We start from the raw sequence: 18810 nt of genomic DNA on the forward strand, positions 1-18810 counted from the left end.
ATTCAACTTATTTTTATTACAGTTGGAATTCACTTAAAGTTTTTAAACATTCCTAATAATTTTTTTAAGTTTATTTATTGTTAATCTCACAACTTTTGTCAAAATTAATCAGCAATGAAAATGTTTTCTGTATTTGCATGTTGCTTGTAGCTAGTTGAAAATGAAAGCAGCACAATATTGTTCAAACTATATCTAAGCAATATATAAACAAATATTACAAAAACTACTAGTACACTAAAACCATCACTAAGACTCATTAACTGCAAAAACTTCTGAAATATAATATATTCAAATTCTGTAGTCTCTCAAATTTAACAGTAATGGCAAGAACAACCTAAAATTGCTAACATATTGGTATTCAATACAGAATGTACTTCAAGCAAGTAAAAGATGTTCAATACTCATAAGACACTCATTTCTAATTTTCTTTTTACTGTTTACCTTTATTGGAATTATATATATGTATACAGGTAGTATTTCAAGAAATTATTCTCAACATCCTTAATATTAGTTACTGTTGTTACAGCAAACAAATGCTGGCTTCAGCCCTGAAAATGTTATATGTGTTTGAACTGATTGCAAATTATCTATAACATTCAATGTTGTAAGCCTGTTCTTTTATTGGGCAGGTTCTTTTAAAGTATTTGATGAAAATAATTCCAAGTTTACATGACATTAGTTTTTTTTTTTTAAATGTTTACCACAAGCTACTAGAACTTGTAGATAAAAGTACACAAATATTACTTCCACTTTCAACAGAAATTTACTCACTAATGGAACTATTTTTAATTTTCAAATACTTATTTCTATACTTTCACAGCTAATCAATAGAGTAATTGAACATATGCAATATTCAATATTGATTTGAAGAAGTACAAGGGAAAAAATACTGCTTAATAAAAAAGTCATGTAGGCCTAGTTGCTGAATTTGTAAAAAGGAACCAAACAAGATAGCAATGGAAGAAAACATGGAACTTCAGTAACTGATGATCATTTAGCTGTCTTTACTTTATAAGGAGAATAAAATCTCTAGATTGCTGGCTTCTTCACTGGCTAAACAAAAAGAGTCAAAATTTTACTCTCTTGTAAAATAGTTAAAAAAGTAGTATTCTAAAATTAACTTGAGGAAAAGTATAATGATGGGAGATTCTATTCAAACACCAAGCTTTCAATAAACAAAATGGAATGTCCAGTAGAAAAAAATATTCAGATGACATTTGAATTACTTTAATATGGTTAATCACACCATACCTATGTAGAAAGTGCTAGCACACTCTCCAATACTTTACTAACTCCTTAATCACTGAAAAAACTGAAAACTAACTCAATACTTCATTGATTCTCATATTTATAATGTATCCTTGTTTCTAGATAGTGCTGAAAGTCTCTCAGTCATTGAGATCAATGGATATTCTAAACATCTAGGGATATCATCATCATTTCAAAAGCAGCTCCCTCTAATAAGCAACCAAATTCAAACATTGATATTTATGAAATAGTAATATTAAGCATCAGGAAGTGAACACAGTCAATTGATATGAAGGAAAACCATAACCAAAAAACAAACAAACTAGCATTTACCTGAAATGTCTTTCCACTCTTTGAAGTTATCCATTTCCCATTTATGTATGCTTTGTCTCTTAGAAAAGCATAAGACCTTCCAGAGTGGTGTCTCACAGAATGTTGCATCACTGATACCAGTTGTCTGACCTAAAAAATATCAAAAGACAAAAAATTATAGTACTTTACTGTTGTCAAAAAAGTTTAAAACTAATATAGTGAACACAACATGACCATGAAACCACATCTAAGCTAGTTTAGGATGGTTACTTCAATACATTATCAGTCATGAAGTAGACCTTGAGATGCAAAATTAAAGGGGGCAAGGTTGCATATATATATTAAGTTGTGGACTGCCTGAAGGTCAACACACACACACTTACTCATACATGAAACTCACAATCACACTGATAGTAACATTTTTTTTGTTACTATTTCCTATTAACAAACTTAGCACCAGTACTTACATAAAAGAATTTCCTAATAAACACAGGCATTTCTTTGAATCTAGAATGTCTTCAGCTGCACCAACAATATTCAGCTTCAAGTTTTATGATCTGTTTCACTTGAAAGACAAAATGTAAAACTAAATAATTACCAAGAACTCAAGTACTTGCTGTTTCTTGGTTTATATCAGTTTTATGTGATGAAAGATTTGTAGCTTCAAAAGCAGTTCAATGGGTCTCAAGATATATACTCCAAGATAATGAAGTACTTTACCTACAATAGATAACATTTTAATTCAACTTTACAAAGATAATGAAATTCTGTAGTGTTTTGGAATTCCTAATTTAAATATTTGTTTATAACTTCTAAATGTTTGATGACATTTGATTTTTTTTGCAACTTTATATGTTAGAATGTTAGAAAGCACAATAATTATGTACTACTTAATTGTTTGAAATTACTAGAAGGAAATCAAGTTCCAGAACTGGTTATAAAAGTAATTTTCATAACCATAATAAATGTATTTAACATCAATTTGTATAAAAAGTTAAAAAATTGCATTTTACATTTGTTAACAATAGAATTAAGAAGAATATCATACATTAAAAATAATTCTAACTGTACTTTTTGTGAATAATTCTTATCTGTTGATTTTGGTTTTGTCTTTTCCAATTCCACTTCAGTAAACAGTAACTTATACATATTAATAAAACAGTATCATAATTAAAGGCATAATTTAAATCAGCAAGCACCATGTATAATACTTCCTTTATATCAAAGATATCTTCTAAGTCAGATTTTGCTTCATTGTTTATAGGGTTAGCCAATTAACTCAATAAATTATGAGCACAGATTACATTCATTAGTTTCACCTAAGATATTTGATAAAATGAAATTACAATTAAATCAGTTAATACCATTAAAAAAGCAACAAAACTAGTGTTTCCAAATATCTAAGTAATGAAACTACTTCCATTATGATTTATTATAATTTTCAATTAACTGAAGTTTGTTCAGCTTTATAAATCTTTGGCTTATCTCACCCTGGAATTGTTTTGTACAACAAAATGATTAATTTTATATCTTTGAATTGTTACCTCTTAAAATTTTTAAAAATTATTTTGCAACTGCTTGAAATATTTTTTCAAAAATTATAATTTTTGTCTATATTATACATATGACTTTGACATCAGTTTTATAGACGCATAAATCATTAGGATTAAATAATATCCAATTGACCAAATATAAAATAATATATGTGGGTTGTCCTAAATTATAAGCATAATTTTGATCTGAATAACTTTATTATTTGCAGGGGTACAATGTAAAATGCTGCAAAATGTTAGGATGGAAGTAGTGCTTTTAAGGGCTCATAAAGAAAGGCTCATTTCTTGTTTCTATTTTAAAAATAGCAATAATAATCTGGTGATTCCAAATTATGATAATTGATATAGGACAATGTATTTAACCAGAAAAATATTTAAAAACAAACAAAGGCAAGTCTACAATTACAGAATGCTATTTAACTTATTTATGAAAAATAAAATACCAGTGTACAGAATCTAAGACTTTTATCTATGTATCAGTTGTTATTTGTATAACATTTCCGTGTTTTTTTAATTAACTGTATTTACACTTCCTAATAGTAAATTACCCTAGATGTAATACTTATTTCATAAAATAATGATTGTATATAATTTTTAGTAATGGCATGGAAGTACTCTTTATATTAATATTCTTAAACTGGTATCGTTGAAGAAACCTGTGTATGACGTAATACTTGTACCTGCCAAAGGAAATCACATACTTAACATACCTAAAAATGGCAGCACCCACTTTGGAAAGTTTTAGAAGTTACAGCGAAATATTTAATATAAATCAAATACGTAAAAATTCTATCTGTCGTTTCAGTTTTCCAGTTATTAAAAGTAATTGAGTAAAACCTTAAGCTGTAATCTAATTCAATGCGAATTAAACAATAATGAACTTGTTTTGAATTGATTTACAATAGATACATTACAAAAATCATTACAATCATGAATTGTTTGTTTGTTTTGGAATTTCGCACAAAGCTACTCGAGGGCTATCTGTGCTAGCCGTCCCTAATTTAGCAGTGTAAGACTAGAGGGAAGGCAGCTAGTCATCACCACCCACCGCCAACTCTTGGGCTACTCTTTTACGAACAAATAGTGGGATTGACCGTCACGTTATAACGTCCCCACGGCTGGGAGGGCGAGCATGTTTGACGCGACTCGGGCGCGAACCCGCGACCCTCAGATTACGAAGCGCACGCCTTAACACGCTAGGCCATGCCAGGCCCCTACAATCATGAAACACGTTACATATAAACACCGAGAAAAACAAACAAAAAAGACGTTACATATATTGTTTGTTTGTTTGTTTTTGGAATTTCGCACAAAGCTACTCGAGGGCTATCTGTGCTAGCCGTCCCTAATTTAGCAGTGTAAGACTAGAGGGAAGGCAGCTAGTCATCACCACCCACCGCCAACTCTTGGGCTACTCTTTTACGAACAAATAGTGGGATTGACCGTCACGTTATAACGTCCCCACGGCTGGGAGAGCGAGCATGTTTGGCGCGACTCGGGCGCGAACCCGCGACCCTCAGATTACGAAGCGCACGCCTTAACACACTAGGCCATGCCAGGCCCCTACAATCATGAAACACGTTACATATAAACACCGAGAAAAACAAACAAAAAGACGTTACATATATTGTTTGTTTGTTTGTTTTTGGAATTTCGCACAAAGCTACTCGAGGGCTATCTGTGCTAGCCGTCCCTAATTTAGCAGTGTAAGACTAGAGGGAAGGCAGCTAGTCATCACCACCCACCGCCAACTCTTGGGCTACTCTTTTACGAACAAATAGTGGGATTGACCGTCACATTATAACGCCCCCACGGCTGGGAGGGCGAGCATGTTTGGCGCGACCGGGATGCAAACCCGCGACCCTCAGATTACAAGTCGCACGCCTTAACACGCTAGGCCATGCCGGGCCACGTTACATATATACATCACATATAAAGAGGAAAAAAAAAAAGAAAATATAAACACAATTAAGAATAATGAACTAACACAAAATTAAATGATTTCACTGCATGAGAGGTAAGTTTGAAGAGTTCAAAGCCAGTATTGAAAGTTAATAAATTTCTATGGAACTCTGAAGATATAACACCAGAAAATCCTTCGAAAATTTAACGGTATGTAATTGAATCTTGAACCGTTTTAAGTAAAAATATTGCATACAATACACACAACGTAATGCATTGAATTAAAAGAAGCCTGACTGGACTATTATTACCTTCCTAAGGCCATGGATTTTCTTTTAAATGAAATACTTAAGTAGATACATGATAAATATGCCGAGCACAATTGAAAAGTATTTTATCAATAAACAACCTGATTATGAAAAAACGTGAATTGACAATTAAGTTGCCTATGTTTTCAACTTGGCTCTTTTATGAGTTATATATATACAATATATGGCCAAAAGTATGTGGACACCCGATCATCACACCCATATGTGCTTGTTGAACATCTCATTCCAAAACTGTAGGCATTAATATGGAGTTGGTCCCCCATTTGCTGCGATAACAGCCTCCACTCTTCTGGGAAGAATTTTCACTATAATTTGAAACATGGCTGCAGGGATTCGCTCCTATTCAGCCACAAGAGCATTAGTGAGGTCGGGCGAAAAGGCCTGGCTCGAAGTCGGCGTTCAAATTCATTCCAAAGGTGTTCGATGGGGTCAGGGGTCTGTGCAGGCCAGTCAAGTTTTTCTACACCAACCTCGGCATTGTCATGAAACAAAAAAGGGCCTTCCCCAAACATTTGCCACAAAGTTGGAAGCATACAATTCTCTAGAATGTCATTGTATGCTGTAGCATTAATATTTACCTTAAATGGAACTAAAGAGTCTAGTCTAAACCATGAAAAACAGCCTCAGACCATTATTTCTCCTCCCCAAAACTTTACAGTTGGCACTATGCATTCAGGCAGATAACGTTCTCCTGGCACCCGCCAAAACTAGATTCGTCCGTCAGACTGCTAGGTAGTGAAGCGGGATTCATCAATCTAGAGTCCAATGGCGGTGTGCTTTACACCACTCTTGCCAGCGCTTGGCATTGCACATGGTGATCTTAAGCTTGGTGTGCCTGCTCGGCCATGAAAACCCATTTCATGAAGCTCTCGATGAACAGTTCTTGTGCTGACGCTGCTTCTAGAGGTAGTTTGGAACTCGATAATGAGTGTTGCAACTGTGGATAGACGATTTTTACGCGCTTCAGCACTTGGCGGTCCCGTTTTGTTAGCTTATGTGGCTTACCGCTTCGTGGCTGAGCTGTTGTTGCTCCTAGACGTTTCCACTTCACAGTAACAGCACTTACAGTTGACCGGGGAAGCTCTAGCAGGGCAGAAATTTGACGAACTGACTTGTTGGAAAGGTGGCATTCTATGACAGTGCCACATTGAAAGTCACTAGCTCTTCAGTACGCCCCATTCTACTGCCAGTGTTTGATTATGGAGATTGCATTGTTGTATGCTTGAGTTTGTGCACCTGTTATTAATGGGTGTGGCTGAAATAGTCAAACCCACTAATTAGAAGGGGTGTTCACATACCTTTGGCCATGTAGTGCATATATAGCTACATCCTAGTACAAAATAAAAAGTACTTAACATTTAAAGGCACACGTCTAATACTCCGAATGAAACACCTCAAAACTTTGCTCCTAAATTATTGTTATAAATACACTTTTTAACATCATGAATACGTTGATTAAGGATAACGAAAAGAACACAAATTACTTCATGCTGTAACTATACGATTTTGTTATCAAATGAAATATCATTGGAATTAGATCAATAATGAACTTAAACGTAAGTCTTTCCTTAATGTGATTTTAGGTCTTAAAGAGCTAATGTGGTCCTACACTCTACTGAAAGGTGCTAGTTTGAAACTAATTATTCTGTAGATTGAAACTAGCTCAGAAAATTCTTTATGGCAAATCGCGACACCATACAACCTGAAAACTGAGATGTTCTAAGCATAACATGATTCATTATGTTTGAAGGAGAACTTGTGATGTCGAAAATAAGAAGATACCAATGAAAAGAAACAGTGATACAGCTGGTATCTTCACAGTTTCTACATTTCAAGACATTCCATCATTTTCTCAATTTTCCAATGGCTGAACACTTAGGGGAAAGAGTAAGAGACAGCTTCTATTGGGTGGGGTGCCAGAAATCTGTAGATAATTGATGTCAATTGTGGGATCTTAGCTATTAGGAGAAATGTTTACAAAAGAAACGGCAAGAGTATTTACAGCAATACTGTGTTAGGGCACCATTTAAGAGACACCATTTGCTATTTATGTGGTTGGTTCTCTGCAACAAAGTTACAGTAAAAACAAACACATTACTGTTGTGATAAACTATATCATCAAATGACTAAAAGCACATTCTGTTTATAAAAAGGAAGCGTAAATTCTAGCAAGTAAGGTTGTCAATCAATTTACTCCAAGATTTTGGGTGCTTATGAAACTTCACCCAGATCAGAGATAGAACTTTTAATTAGCCTTATTTGCAGAAATATGTCAGATCCTAAAAATAAAAACACCAGGGTAAAAACTTTCATCTATTTTTCAATGGCACGGAGGGGAGATACAAAAAGTCACTTATGAAACATTTAGCAGTTTCTCTAACTGAATATCAGAAAATAAGGGATCAAGATCTTGAACTGCTACTTATGAATTACTGAATGACGATATTGAAGCTATAGGCAACAATGATCCTTGGGAAAGAATTTAAAGTGTCATTGGATTTTCTGCTTTTACACCTGGAGGACTTTCAACAAGCTCTTATAGAGAATATACAAAGAGACTAAAGAATACTATTGAGCTCATCCATTACTTACTTTGGCAAATATTTAAATCAGCTAATGCTTATAAGACTGTCTTCCATAAAGTAACATGGCATTATTGGCATAACTGTACAATACTTGCTATAAGAAAGAATGAACTCCAAAGTTAAGTTGGTGTTGGGAAGAGCCAAATGAGGTAATGAAAAGAATCAATAATATTGTTTACTGAATCTAGAAAGAGAGTTATTCCAAACCAAGGTACATCCATTGTGATATAACCTTTGGAAGTATGTGAGTGAGAGAATGTTTCAAAGGATAATTTCAGAGGAGGATTCGCCAATGAAATGTCATCCTGCTGAGGAGCCCAGGGTTTCTGTTCAGACTATTCCTTGAAAATCTCTAAGAATAAAATTTTCAGTGGATTCACCTACAGAGAACTTCCCAGTGGCAAGACAGCAAGTCACAGCAAGGGACAAAAGGCCATTCCATCTATAAGAAAAGAAAACGATCATAAAGACTCGGTAAGTGGGTAGCTTAGTGTCCAATTTTATATGAAAAGTAAGGTTATTTATACAAGAGATTTTATAGTTCAGGAAAGGGTCAGTGATGAAAGCTACATTTTTCAATATTTTAATTTAGATATTTGTTTTGCTAGAGGGTGTAGCTTCTAGAAAATGAATGCGGTATACAAAAACAATGATACAATATAAGTACTAGAATCAGTGAATAAATAAGTCAATCAGTGATTTATGACTGAAAATTATTGCACCTGTTTAGATATTTGATGAGAAAGCATGTTTGTTTATCAATTGGAAAGATTTGTGAGTAAAGTTTATAAGTAAGATAGTCTCAGAAGTTTGTTAAAACATTGTTTGTAAACATAAGCTTACAATTTGTGTCAACGTGAATTGAATATAGTCTGTAATAAACTTTATCCATTTATTGGAAGCTAATTAAAATTATTATCACCTGATCTGGGCTTCACATTATTTTTGTCAGTAATCCAAAATAATCTATCCAACAGTAGAACACTTTTTACCATCTGCTTAGGTATAAACTTTGAAACTCATACTTGTAATAAATGTATGATTATTTATTATTATTCAGAGTTCAAATTTTAAATAGGCCTGTGATATGTGAACATATATGATTTTCCTATCATGTTTTATTAATATCAAAAATTTAAAGTTTTATTTTTTCATTTCCCTTATAGATATTACCCACTTAGCCGATAAAGGACGTATTATACATGGCCTACTTTGATACAAAGAATGAAATTGCAGCAGCAACTTCTGACAAAGAAGATAATAGCTCCTAGAAATCAACAAAAACACAAAGGCGACTAGAACAAAGCAGTTTAATAGAAACATACTAAATGAGGTTACGAATTCTCATATTACTAGAAGACGGTAGAATACGTACGATACGCCCTCATATCGCATATCCTCCATCTGATTTGAATTTAGGCCTACAATTAAATTTACTCTAAAACCAAACAATATTAAACAAAACGTGTTCAAGAAGTGCCATTTACATCTATTCACCCATAAGGAAAGTTCCACATTAATGATACAACCCTTACTGTTAGGCCTGTTACTCAGTAAACGTGTATAATGTGCAGTATAATAAATAAAATGCCTGTATTCTCATTAAGTGGACTGAACTTTGTATCACTTTTACTGAATAATTAAGAAGAACCCATCTTACGATAAAAACCCTTATGACGTCATATACAAGTTAAAAAGTTTTGTTTCTTAAAACATTGTTTTCACACCTTAATATCACATCAGTATTTACGATTCAAAGTGAATAAATTTTTCTTTGCTAATTTAATACACATTTATACACTCATACTGGACTTTTTATGTGCCAATTTTTAATTTCTTAAGGAGGGAGGTGTAACATTTATCGTTATAGGTTTACTTTTGTCTGATGCATGTGACGTATATTGTTGGATGTATATTGCGCAAGCCCTGCCTATTCTCTAAATTTGAAGAAAATTCTCGACGGTAAGAATCAACAATATATGTTTTACTACATCTGGTTATATACTACATCTGGCTCTATACTACATCTGGCTATATACTACATCTAGCTATATACTACTTCTGGCTATATACAACTTCTGGCTATATACTACTCTGTCGATTCCTCATATTTTATTTTGCTAATTACATCACATGATACTTTATTTTTTTGACACTATTACGTTTTCCGTATGTTGATGAAGACCACATACTTCAGCTTCTTTCACCTCAATGAGTAAGAGAAGGTCAATACTCTGTCAATAGAGTTGCGTTTTTCTTGTGAGATTGTCAAGTTCCCATACATCTCTGCTTGACGTAACACATTTATGCAGATGCTTTGATTTATACTATTAATCTAAGGACAAACCACTATACATTTTAAACTGATCTACCTGTGCGTTAGTGGCATATACTAAGTTGGTGACTTGAAATATTCAGAAAACAATTTGTTCATGGCTTTCATCTCAGTCCTTATATTGTTTTTAGGAAGTTTAAATGCTTCACCAACGTGGGTTTTAGATAAGAAGATCACCGAAAACTGATCAATAACTTACGATATTTCTATAAATAGTAAATGAAAGATAATACATTACACGTTTAAAAATATTTGTGAGAAAAATATCTTTGAAATGATTCAAGAATAATCACTTGCTTTCTAATTAAAATTCCTTTTTCAAGTATCTTCATTTGTTAACAATTATTTTGGAAGACTAATAATTTTAGATGTACATGAAGTGAAATTTTGAAAGATGCGGAAATAGAATTTCTAGTTTATCTGTCATTTTTGTTGAAACGGAAGCATTACTCAGACTGAACAAGTGAACAAGTACTATTACGAATGTAAAGTACAAAAGTTGTATGAGGCCTTATCCAGTAGTTTATAAACTAAGATGTTTACAATGAAGTTATGTTAACAAATGTTTCACTGAAAAATTAGTCATATTTAGGATTTAGAATTTGATTTACATGAATTTGTTTGCAAAGTTATTAATCAGTTTGTGGAGTCTAACTGAATAGAAAGTTCACAAGCATTATACGCTAACTGATATGTTATGTCAAATATTGAACGCCCATTTAGTGCTTTATATCACTAGCTTCACTGACTTTTAAATCAGTGTGTATTGCGAAATATACTGGTACATTCAGAACTCATCTTTGTCAATGACCTCAACATACAGTGTTTGTAAACATCTTCTAAGTATATATATAGTAAAACACACTTTGGGTGTTTTACAATATGTGTGTTAGTTTTGAAGAATTATAACAAGAGTTATTTAAAATAATAGTTAGACTTTATACTGAACTTCTGATCAAACATTATCCGAATTGTTTCTATTCGAGTGTATAATAAACTGTCGTATATTTTACATTTTTAATAAGATTAACAGAATAATTGAATCAATCTTCTATTGTGAAAAGATAATTTTGAGCCGAATGACGCAGTGTGAAATTTTGTAATGTTCAAAAATTGTACATTTACATTTATAAAATAAGTTTCTCATGTTATATAATAAGTTTGTTATAATAGTTTTAGAATTGCTGATTTATCAAAAAATATACACATTTGTAAGTGTTGTGATGTTGGTTTTGGTTTTATCTGTATACAAATAATAAATGTGTTATAAACATAAAATAACGAATATTAAAAAACATCTATTATTTTAAATGTGAATAATTTAAATTAAAACTATTTCAATATAATGTAAACATATTTCAGTATTTTTTATTTATTTCCTGTATTATCTCAAGTGTTTTGAATTTAGACTGATTGGCTTTAGGCTGAACATATCACAATGAGTAAGAGTAAATTGTGTTCATGGTGTTAGTGATCCACAGTTAGAAATTAATATAAAGTTTATATGCATTATAAAAGATGTTTTAATTGAAGTATAGAGAAAATTTCAGTTATATCTCTGTTTTAAAACCACAAAGATTTATGAATTTTAATTGTACGGTACTTCAAGAAAATGGTTAGTGTTGATATTTTAAATAGTTTCTGTAACAGTAAAATGGGTTGTTAAACGGCAGATCATTCATTAACCGTATTTGGTCATAGAAAAATGACCTTCACGAAGAAATGCCTCTCCATAATAGTAATGCTTTAAATTTTGGTGACTTATAAAGGTAAATAGCAAAATAAGTGACTTTTTCTAGGAAATTATAAAAAGTGAAAAACGTCAGAAAATATGAAAGTATAATTAGATATAGAAGCGAAAACTATAATCAGTACTTTAAATCATAAAATAATACCCGTTTGTGTTGTTAAATATTTAGAAGAAAAAGACATAAGGTGTGATAAAAACGTTTGAGAAGTATGTTAAATACTTCAGTAACTTTATCTTCTTAAACAAACAAATGTAAATCGAAGATATACATACATATATAAGTTAAAATCTACAAGCAAGCCTATAGAAGTATAGAAATATTTTGGAAAACACACACAAATCGTTTAGTAAGACCATCCGCCGACTGAAATACCATCAACCTTTGTAAAACATATGTAAGTGAAAATTGTGTAAAATGTAAGTTTTTGTCAAGAACAACAGAAATCATATACTGACACAGGAATAACGTATTTATTTAGTCCATAAAGACAAGGTAGTAAAGAAATAGTAGTATTGTTTTACTTGTATTTTCAGGACACATAATTAAATCTAGACATTGTTGAGAACCTGATACACTAAATGATGAGTTTATCAGCCTCTGCTGTACAAACACTAGTTCTGGTAACACTGTCCTGCATTGTGAAAAGAACAACTTGTAAAGCTGATGAACTGAAACAGCAGAGTTAATGATTTATCTACAATACGAAACTATAAACTATTTTATAGGCTGTAAAATTGGATTATATTATTAATTTTAAGACTTCGTTATCATAAAGTGAAGGTCATGTTGATCTTCAGGATATCATCGCTACTTCTGACGTCATTTCATGGCTCTATCAACACGCTAAGTAACGTTCGAACTTAATGTCACATCTGGCAACGTTCTTTCTGGATAATATCTGTTGTTATGACATATGACAGCATTACCTGTCATGGTGAGTCTTTTGCATATTACATAACAGTTATGCAACAATCAATTGTCAGCGTATTATGTAATTGTTACGTAACCACTCAAATGGCGACCCTCTACTGGGGTGGCATCTTTCGTATGGCGTACAAGCCCCTTAACTACTCATGTAAATAAGTAGGCCTACTGATTATCATTCGTTACTTGGTTATAGAAACTAACTTTGCATTATAAGGGAAGCCCAGCATGTTTGTGTGGGTAAGACACTCGACCCGTTATCTGAAGGTTGCAGGTTCGAATCCCCGTCACATCAAACATATTCACCCTTTCAGCCGTGGGGGTGTTATAATCCCACTATTCGTTGGTAAAAGAGTAGACCAAGATCTGTCGGTGGGTTGTGATGACTAGCTGCCTTCCCTCCTGTCTTACACTGCTAAATTAGGGACGGCTAGCGCAGATAGACCTCGAGTCGCTTTAGCGAAATTCAAAACTATTATAAAAGTAACAGATCGTTAGTTCTCTCATTACAGGTTTAGTCCCAAGGACCGAAAACATTACCATTTTGTGCTGATTATAGTTTTCATATTATACATTTTTCAGATTATTAGTAAACATTAAAAGGCGCTTTTACACAAATTATCAGAATATTTTATCAAGTTTTTAAAATGTTTAAGTAATGACTTCCTTGTGCATTTTTCCTTTCGAATGTTGACTGTGCGAAATGCAACATAATTTTAATGAATCAGAAATTTGTTAAAAAGTTTCCACTCCAGATAATAATCAAATGTGTTTTCGTGAAACAGTTTGTAATTTATCTGTTATTTTCACAATTGTGTATCACTATGGATTTGATCGATTTGATTTATCTAGTAACCACCATAAAAAAATCAGTAAAGATATAAATTACTGTTTTTATGATCTAGAATAACTCTAAATTATAACACGAAACCACAAATGTTTAATCTAAATATCTTAAGTCTCATAACATTAAACATCTAGAGATATAATTTTATTATTTTTATTTTGTTGTGTTTTCAACCATTTCCGACAAACATTATAAAAGTTGCAATGGCTCAAGCAACACACGCCCTCATGTTACTGTATTCAAAAGTATAAAACCATCCTTTACAAAATGACCTGTCTTGTTTTTGTTCTTGTGGAGCAATATTTTGTAAAATACACTCAGTGTAAGGTTTTATAAGGAATCGTATTCTTTGTACCAGTTCGTTACCACTACAATTTTCTGTGTATATATCTACTTCTGCTGTCGTATACGTTTTATTTTACCATCTTTTGTAACTCTATAATCCTGGCCCGGCCTGGCATGGCCTAGCGCGTAAGGCGTGCGACTCGTAATCCGCGGGTTCGCGCCCGCGTCGCGCCAAACATGCTCGCCCTCCCAGCCGTGGGGGCGTTATAATGTGACGGTCAATCCCACTATTCGTTGGTAAAAGAGTAGCCCAAGAGTTGGCGGTGGGTGGTGATGACTAGCTGCCTTTCCTTTAGTCTTACACTGCTAAATTAGGGACGGCTAGCACAGATAGCCCTCGAGTAGCTTTGTGCGAAATTCCAAAACAAACAAACCAAAAAACAAATAATCCTGGCTGACTCGCCGATGCCAGGTTTTTATAGATTATTTTCACAAACAAGTCAAATATCTGATTTTTCTAATACTTGTACTCTTTACTGAAAGTGTACAACATTTTGTGAAGGTACACATGCTGTATCAAAAGTTTTGATGTACTAAAATAAAATTTATGTAATTTCAAAAACGTACATACATAGCGAAATTTTTCTAAAATTAAAAACAAATATTTTCATCAAAAAATGGGTATTCACACAATAACACAAAACAATCACTATTAGAACAGATTGTGTTTACTCCAAAACGTTTTTCCTCCGGTAAGATGAACGTTATAATGCTTTCATTTTTCTTAAAGTAGATGAAAATAAAGTTAAAAACGATTTCTGTTCATATCAATAGCTTATGCATGGTATTCACAAATCAGCTTACATAATTGTAAAAAACAGTCTAGCCCAAACAGTTATGCAGTACTCATAAAAATCGTAATCCAATAGGAAACTAACTGTTTAGTGATTATATTAAAATGATCTGATATTCTTCGAGGGAAAAATTGTTTGTAATTCTAGCTTTATTATCAAACCATTTAATTAATTGACAACTGTTCTGTAATATTTGAAAACAACAGCTTAGACAATATGCTCCTGAAATACTGTATAATACACAGAAGCAGTTTGAAGGGGTTGTTGTTTGTAATTATGCATAAAGCTGAACAATGAACTATCTGTGCTCTTTGTAGTGTACCACTGTGCCACTAGGGATCTTGAATGGGTAATGAAGAAAACTTTATTACAACTGTATAACGTTTCGACAAAATTAACTCATCATCAATATTTCACTATAATATATTGTTTTAGATGAATATGGTAAACAGCCATCTTGATTTATTAACTATAATGAAAAGTATTGATTACGTTATATTAAAACGAGTTTGAGTATAAAAATCGACAACTCAAGAGACAACTACTGCCGATATGAAGTTGCAATGAAACGGTAAATATCGGGTCGAATATTAAGATTTCCGATACTGGAATATTCCTAGTATTTAATAATATGAGGGGAAAAGTGTGAATCAACTTGGAAAAAGTGAGAGACCTTCAACAAGTCGTATCCTAGCCGTAATGTGTAGCATGCTTTAAAACGTGAGAATCTAACGGACAGTAGTAAAAGTGCAACAGTGCACAACATAATCACAAAAGACCTTTGTCTGGAAAAACAAATTTCACATGTACACACGTTGCTTCATATTATGTTTATTTAACTATCACATATTTCAAGCCATTGGAAAATGAAATGGATATATGGTTTATGAAACTCTTACATGTTGGAGAATATGTGGTTTAAACATGATACTTACTACGGATCATTTTGTAATGTTAAATACAGTACAGGGCTATCATAAAGACAAGGTCATTAATAAACCCTATCTGGAGATAGCAATAAAAACTATAACGACGTAGTGAGACTACAGAATCGTTTTAATATAATGTACCCAACCTCTGTTTAAAATAATTTTTTTTCTAATTGATTTTTAATAATTAGAGTTACTGACCTGTTAGCCATTGCACTATAATCATTAAACCAAAACCAACTAACATTGCAAGTAACTGAAGCAAACCTGAGAGTTTGGAATATTTTTCCTTTTGAAGAACCTAAAAAAATGTGACATACACTAAAGTTCCCGTTGCTAAACCGTTCAAAGTACCTACTACAAAGGCAATTACAAACTTGTGTACTGACACAGCAAAGAACAAAGTCCATGTTTCTTTCAGCAAATCCTTCAAATATCGAGTGAAATGACAATGCACAAATAACAATCATACCTCTAAAAGAAAATTTTGAAAATTTAAGTGAAGCATGATGAAGATCAGCGGAAGGGGGGTGTTTAGTAGTAGTACTACCGTAAGTTACATCCGTTGCAAGTCCTTCACGGGTATTACCAGAGTTCTGGACTGTGGCTACTTGTAATTTCTGTTTTCTGTCTACCACTCCTTAACACTGCATGCAATACTTCTTCTATAATATAAACTGATATAAAACCGAAGCACACAATTAATTCAGGGATGGGGAAACGACAATCACTGATGTCATCTTTCTGTTGTAACCAATAACGTTCAAAGCTTGCTCGAACTTCTGGTATCAAATGAACAAAACACGTCGCAAACAAAACGCCCCCACCAAAACACAGCAAAAAAGAAGTAAAGCAGTTGTCTGTGGCCTGATCTTCACGAGAAGCACCATCCGTTGTTTTTCTTTGCTTTAGTCGCTTTACCAGGATAATAGGAATTGTTCCACAAATGAAAGTTCCAAGTAACAATAAAACTAATGTCAAAATCCTAGTCACAAGAAGAGACATATTTTCTTTCACTACTGTCAATCTGAAAATGAACTGCTTATCAAATGAACAAAGTTGATCTTGTTATTGATTAAAACAACACGTGAGTTATCAATAGCTGAACTTCTCAGTATATAAAACAATAAACAAAACGCTTAATATTTGTCTATTTTCTATGCCTTAAAATACCAAGTACGACAAAAATAAAGCAAAATATATTTGTTTGAAAGAAAAATAAGATATGCTCTTTCTCGTAATTGCAAATTTCGACATGATTCGCGTAGTCTAGGCCGTCTGGTCAAAGACAGAGTCCTGGCGAAACAGTTCCCAATTTTGAAATACAACTTATAAGCAGAGAAAAGACACCTAGTAGCACCTGCCGTCACAAGTGTTTTGTCCGGCTCTTTAAAAGGAACAACAGGATTTATTGCCTCTTTCGTAACATATTCATAGATCAAAGTACAAAGCATATTCATTGGCATTACTTGCCGAACCCTTGAACCTTCATCTACAGCTCTGTAGGATAACCAATAGGCAGCTTTCAGATTTGTACCAGAGATAAATATCTAGTTTGTGAAAATGTACTGCTTAAAAACTTTTAACATACACGTTCAACAAATATGTTATTTATTAAACACAAATTGATGATCTTAGCTATCTGTATTAAAACATGAATAAGAAAGAGTTGAAATGTTATTAGGCCAAAAACCTTGCAATACAGCTTTTTAGTTTTTAAAAAAGCTTAAAACTATTTTAACACTCCAAATATATACATATATAAATATATATTATTTTAACCACCATTTCTCTTTTTTGGCTTCCTGAAGGTTAATATGCACAACAACCTGACATCAGAATTACAAAACTGTAATGCAACACAGATACATATTTTAGTTTAAAAATTTCAGTACGAACCACACATAACGAATTTATTTTTAAAGAGTACACATTCTAAAAATATTTAAGGATAATTCAGTACTATTTTCTGGCTTTTACTGTCTTATGTTGTTCTATCATTTATCTTTGTTTTTTGAATTTCGTGCAAAGCTACACAAAGGCTAGCCGTCCCTAATTTAGCAGTGTAAGACAAGAGGGAAGGCAGCTGGTCATCACCACCGACTGCCAACTCTTGGGCTACTCTTTTATCAACGAATAATGGGATTTACTGTCACATTATAATCACCCCACGGCTGAAGGGGCGAGCAAGTTTGGCGCGACGGGGATGCGAACCCGCGATTTCAGATTATGAATCGCACGCCTTAATGCGCTTGGCCATGCCGGGCCCTTTTACATAGTATCGACTTTAGTTTTGTACCTGGTTTCTGAATAAATTTGGTGTTTAGTGGAGTGTTGTGTTTTGTTGTATGTTTTCTCCAAATGTTGGTTATTTTTTTGCTGATGATCGGCAACACATGGAATACAGTAGTATATAGTTTTGTAGTTTATTGGATCTTGGGATTTATTGTTGTTGGTATAACTTTTTCAACAGTTTTTGGAGGAAATTTGTTGGTGTTGATGAAGTGTTGTTTTATTTTCTTAATTTTATTCTTATTTTTATCAGGTGATCATAGTTTTGTGGCTGTGTTTATTTGGTTTCTTAATGTGTTAAGTTTTTGTTTTGTTTCATGTGCTGAATCCCAAAGAATGTATAATCCAGTATCCAGTAATTTTTCTGTTTTTAATTGTGTATCAGCTCTAGTGACATCGAGGTCAAGAAATGCTATTGATTAGATGTTATTTGTTCGAAGGTGAACTTAATTTTGGGGTTATCGTGTTCACGTGATTGAAAAAACTAAGAGTGTGATCTGCAGAGCTGTGGGTGAAAGGCTGAGTTCATCGTTTGAGGTTCAATCTGTGTCAAAAAATGTTGGCTAGAGCTGGTGGCACAGCATTTCCCACACTTAGTCCATTTATTTGTAGGTAGTTTTGGTTATTGAACATAAAGTTAGTTTTGGTGGTAGTGAATTATTTA

General features: G+C 33.0%; 2 protein-coding genes across 12 annotated transcripts in view; one reads left to right on the forward strand and one right to left on the reverse strand.

The window, feature by feature from the left end:
- The window catches only part of Ssadh (succinic semialdehyde dehydrogenase), a 38972-nt gene extending 35087 nt beyond the window's left edge, over positions 1-3885 (reverse strand). For 2 of the 11 annotated variants that reach the window (XR_013012155.1, XM_076448620.1), the window contains exons 1-3: positions 3794-3821; positions 2028-2280; positions 1582-1710 (exon numbers count right to left, since the gene is read on the reverse strand). Coding sequence is in view for 9 of the 11 variants with exons in the window: in XM_076448620.1 (XP_076304735.1) it covers positions 1582-1710; positions 2028-2057 (159 nt within the window). In the remaining 2 variants the exon portion in view is untranslated. The other 9 variants (XR_013012156.1, XM_076448621.1, XM_076448626.1 and 6 more) reach the window with 8 other exon arrangements.
- Positions 3886-12716: 8831 nt separating this feature from the next.
- The window catches only part of LOC143222297 (adhesion G protein-coupled receptor E2-like), a 58487-nt gene continuing 52393 nt past the window's right edge, over positions 12717-18810 (forward strand). Inside the window, exon 1 of the mRNA XM_076448630.1 lies at positions 12717-12949. Within this exon, the coding sequence (XP_076304745.1) occupies positions 12922-12949 (28 nt within the window). The 5' untranslated portion in view covers positions 12717-12921. The remainder of the gene's footprint in view (positions 12950-18810) is intronic.

This window comes from Tachypleus tridentatus, chromosome 8 (genome assembly GCF_004210375.1).
Source record: "Tachypleus tridentatus isolate NWPU-2018 chromosome 8, ASM421037v1, whole genome shotgun sequence".
NCBI lineage: Eukaryota > Metazoa > Arthropoda > Merostomata > Xiphosura > Limulidae > Tachypleus > Tachypleus tridentatus.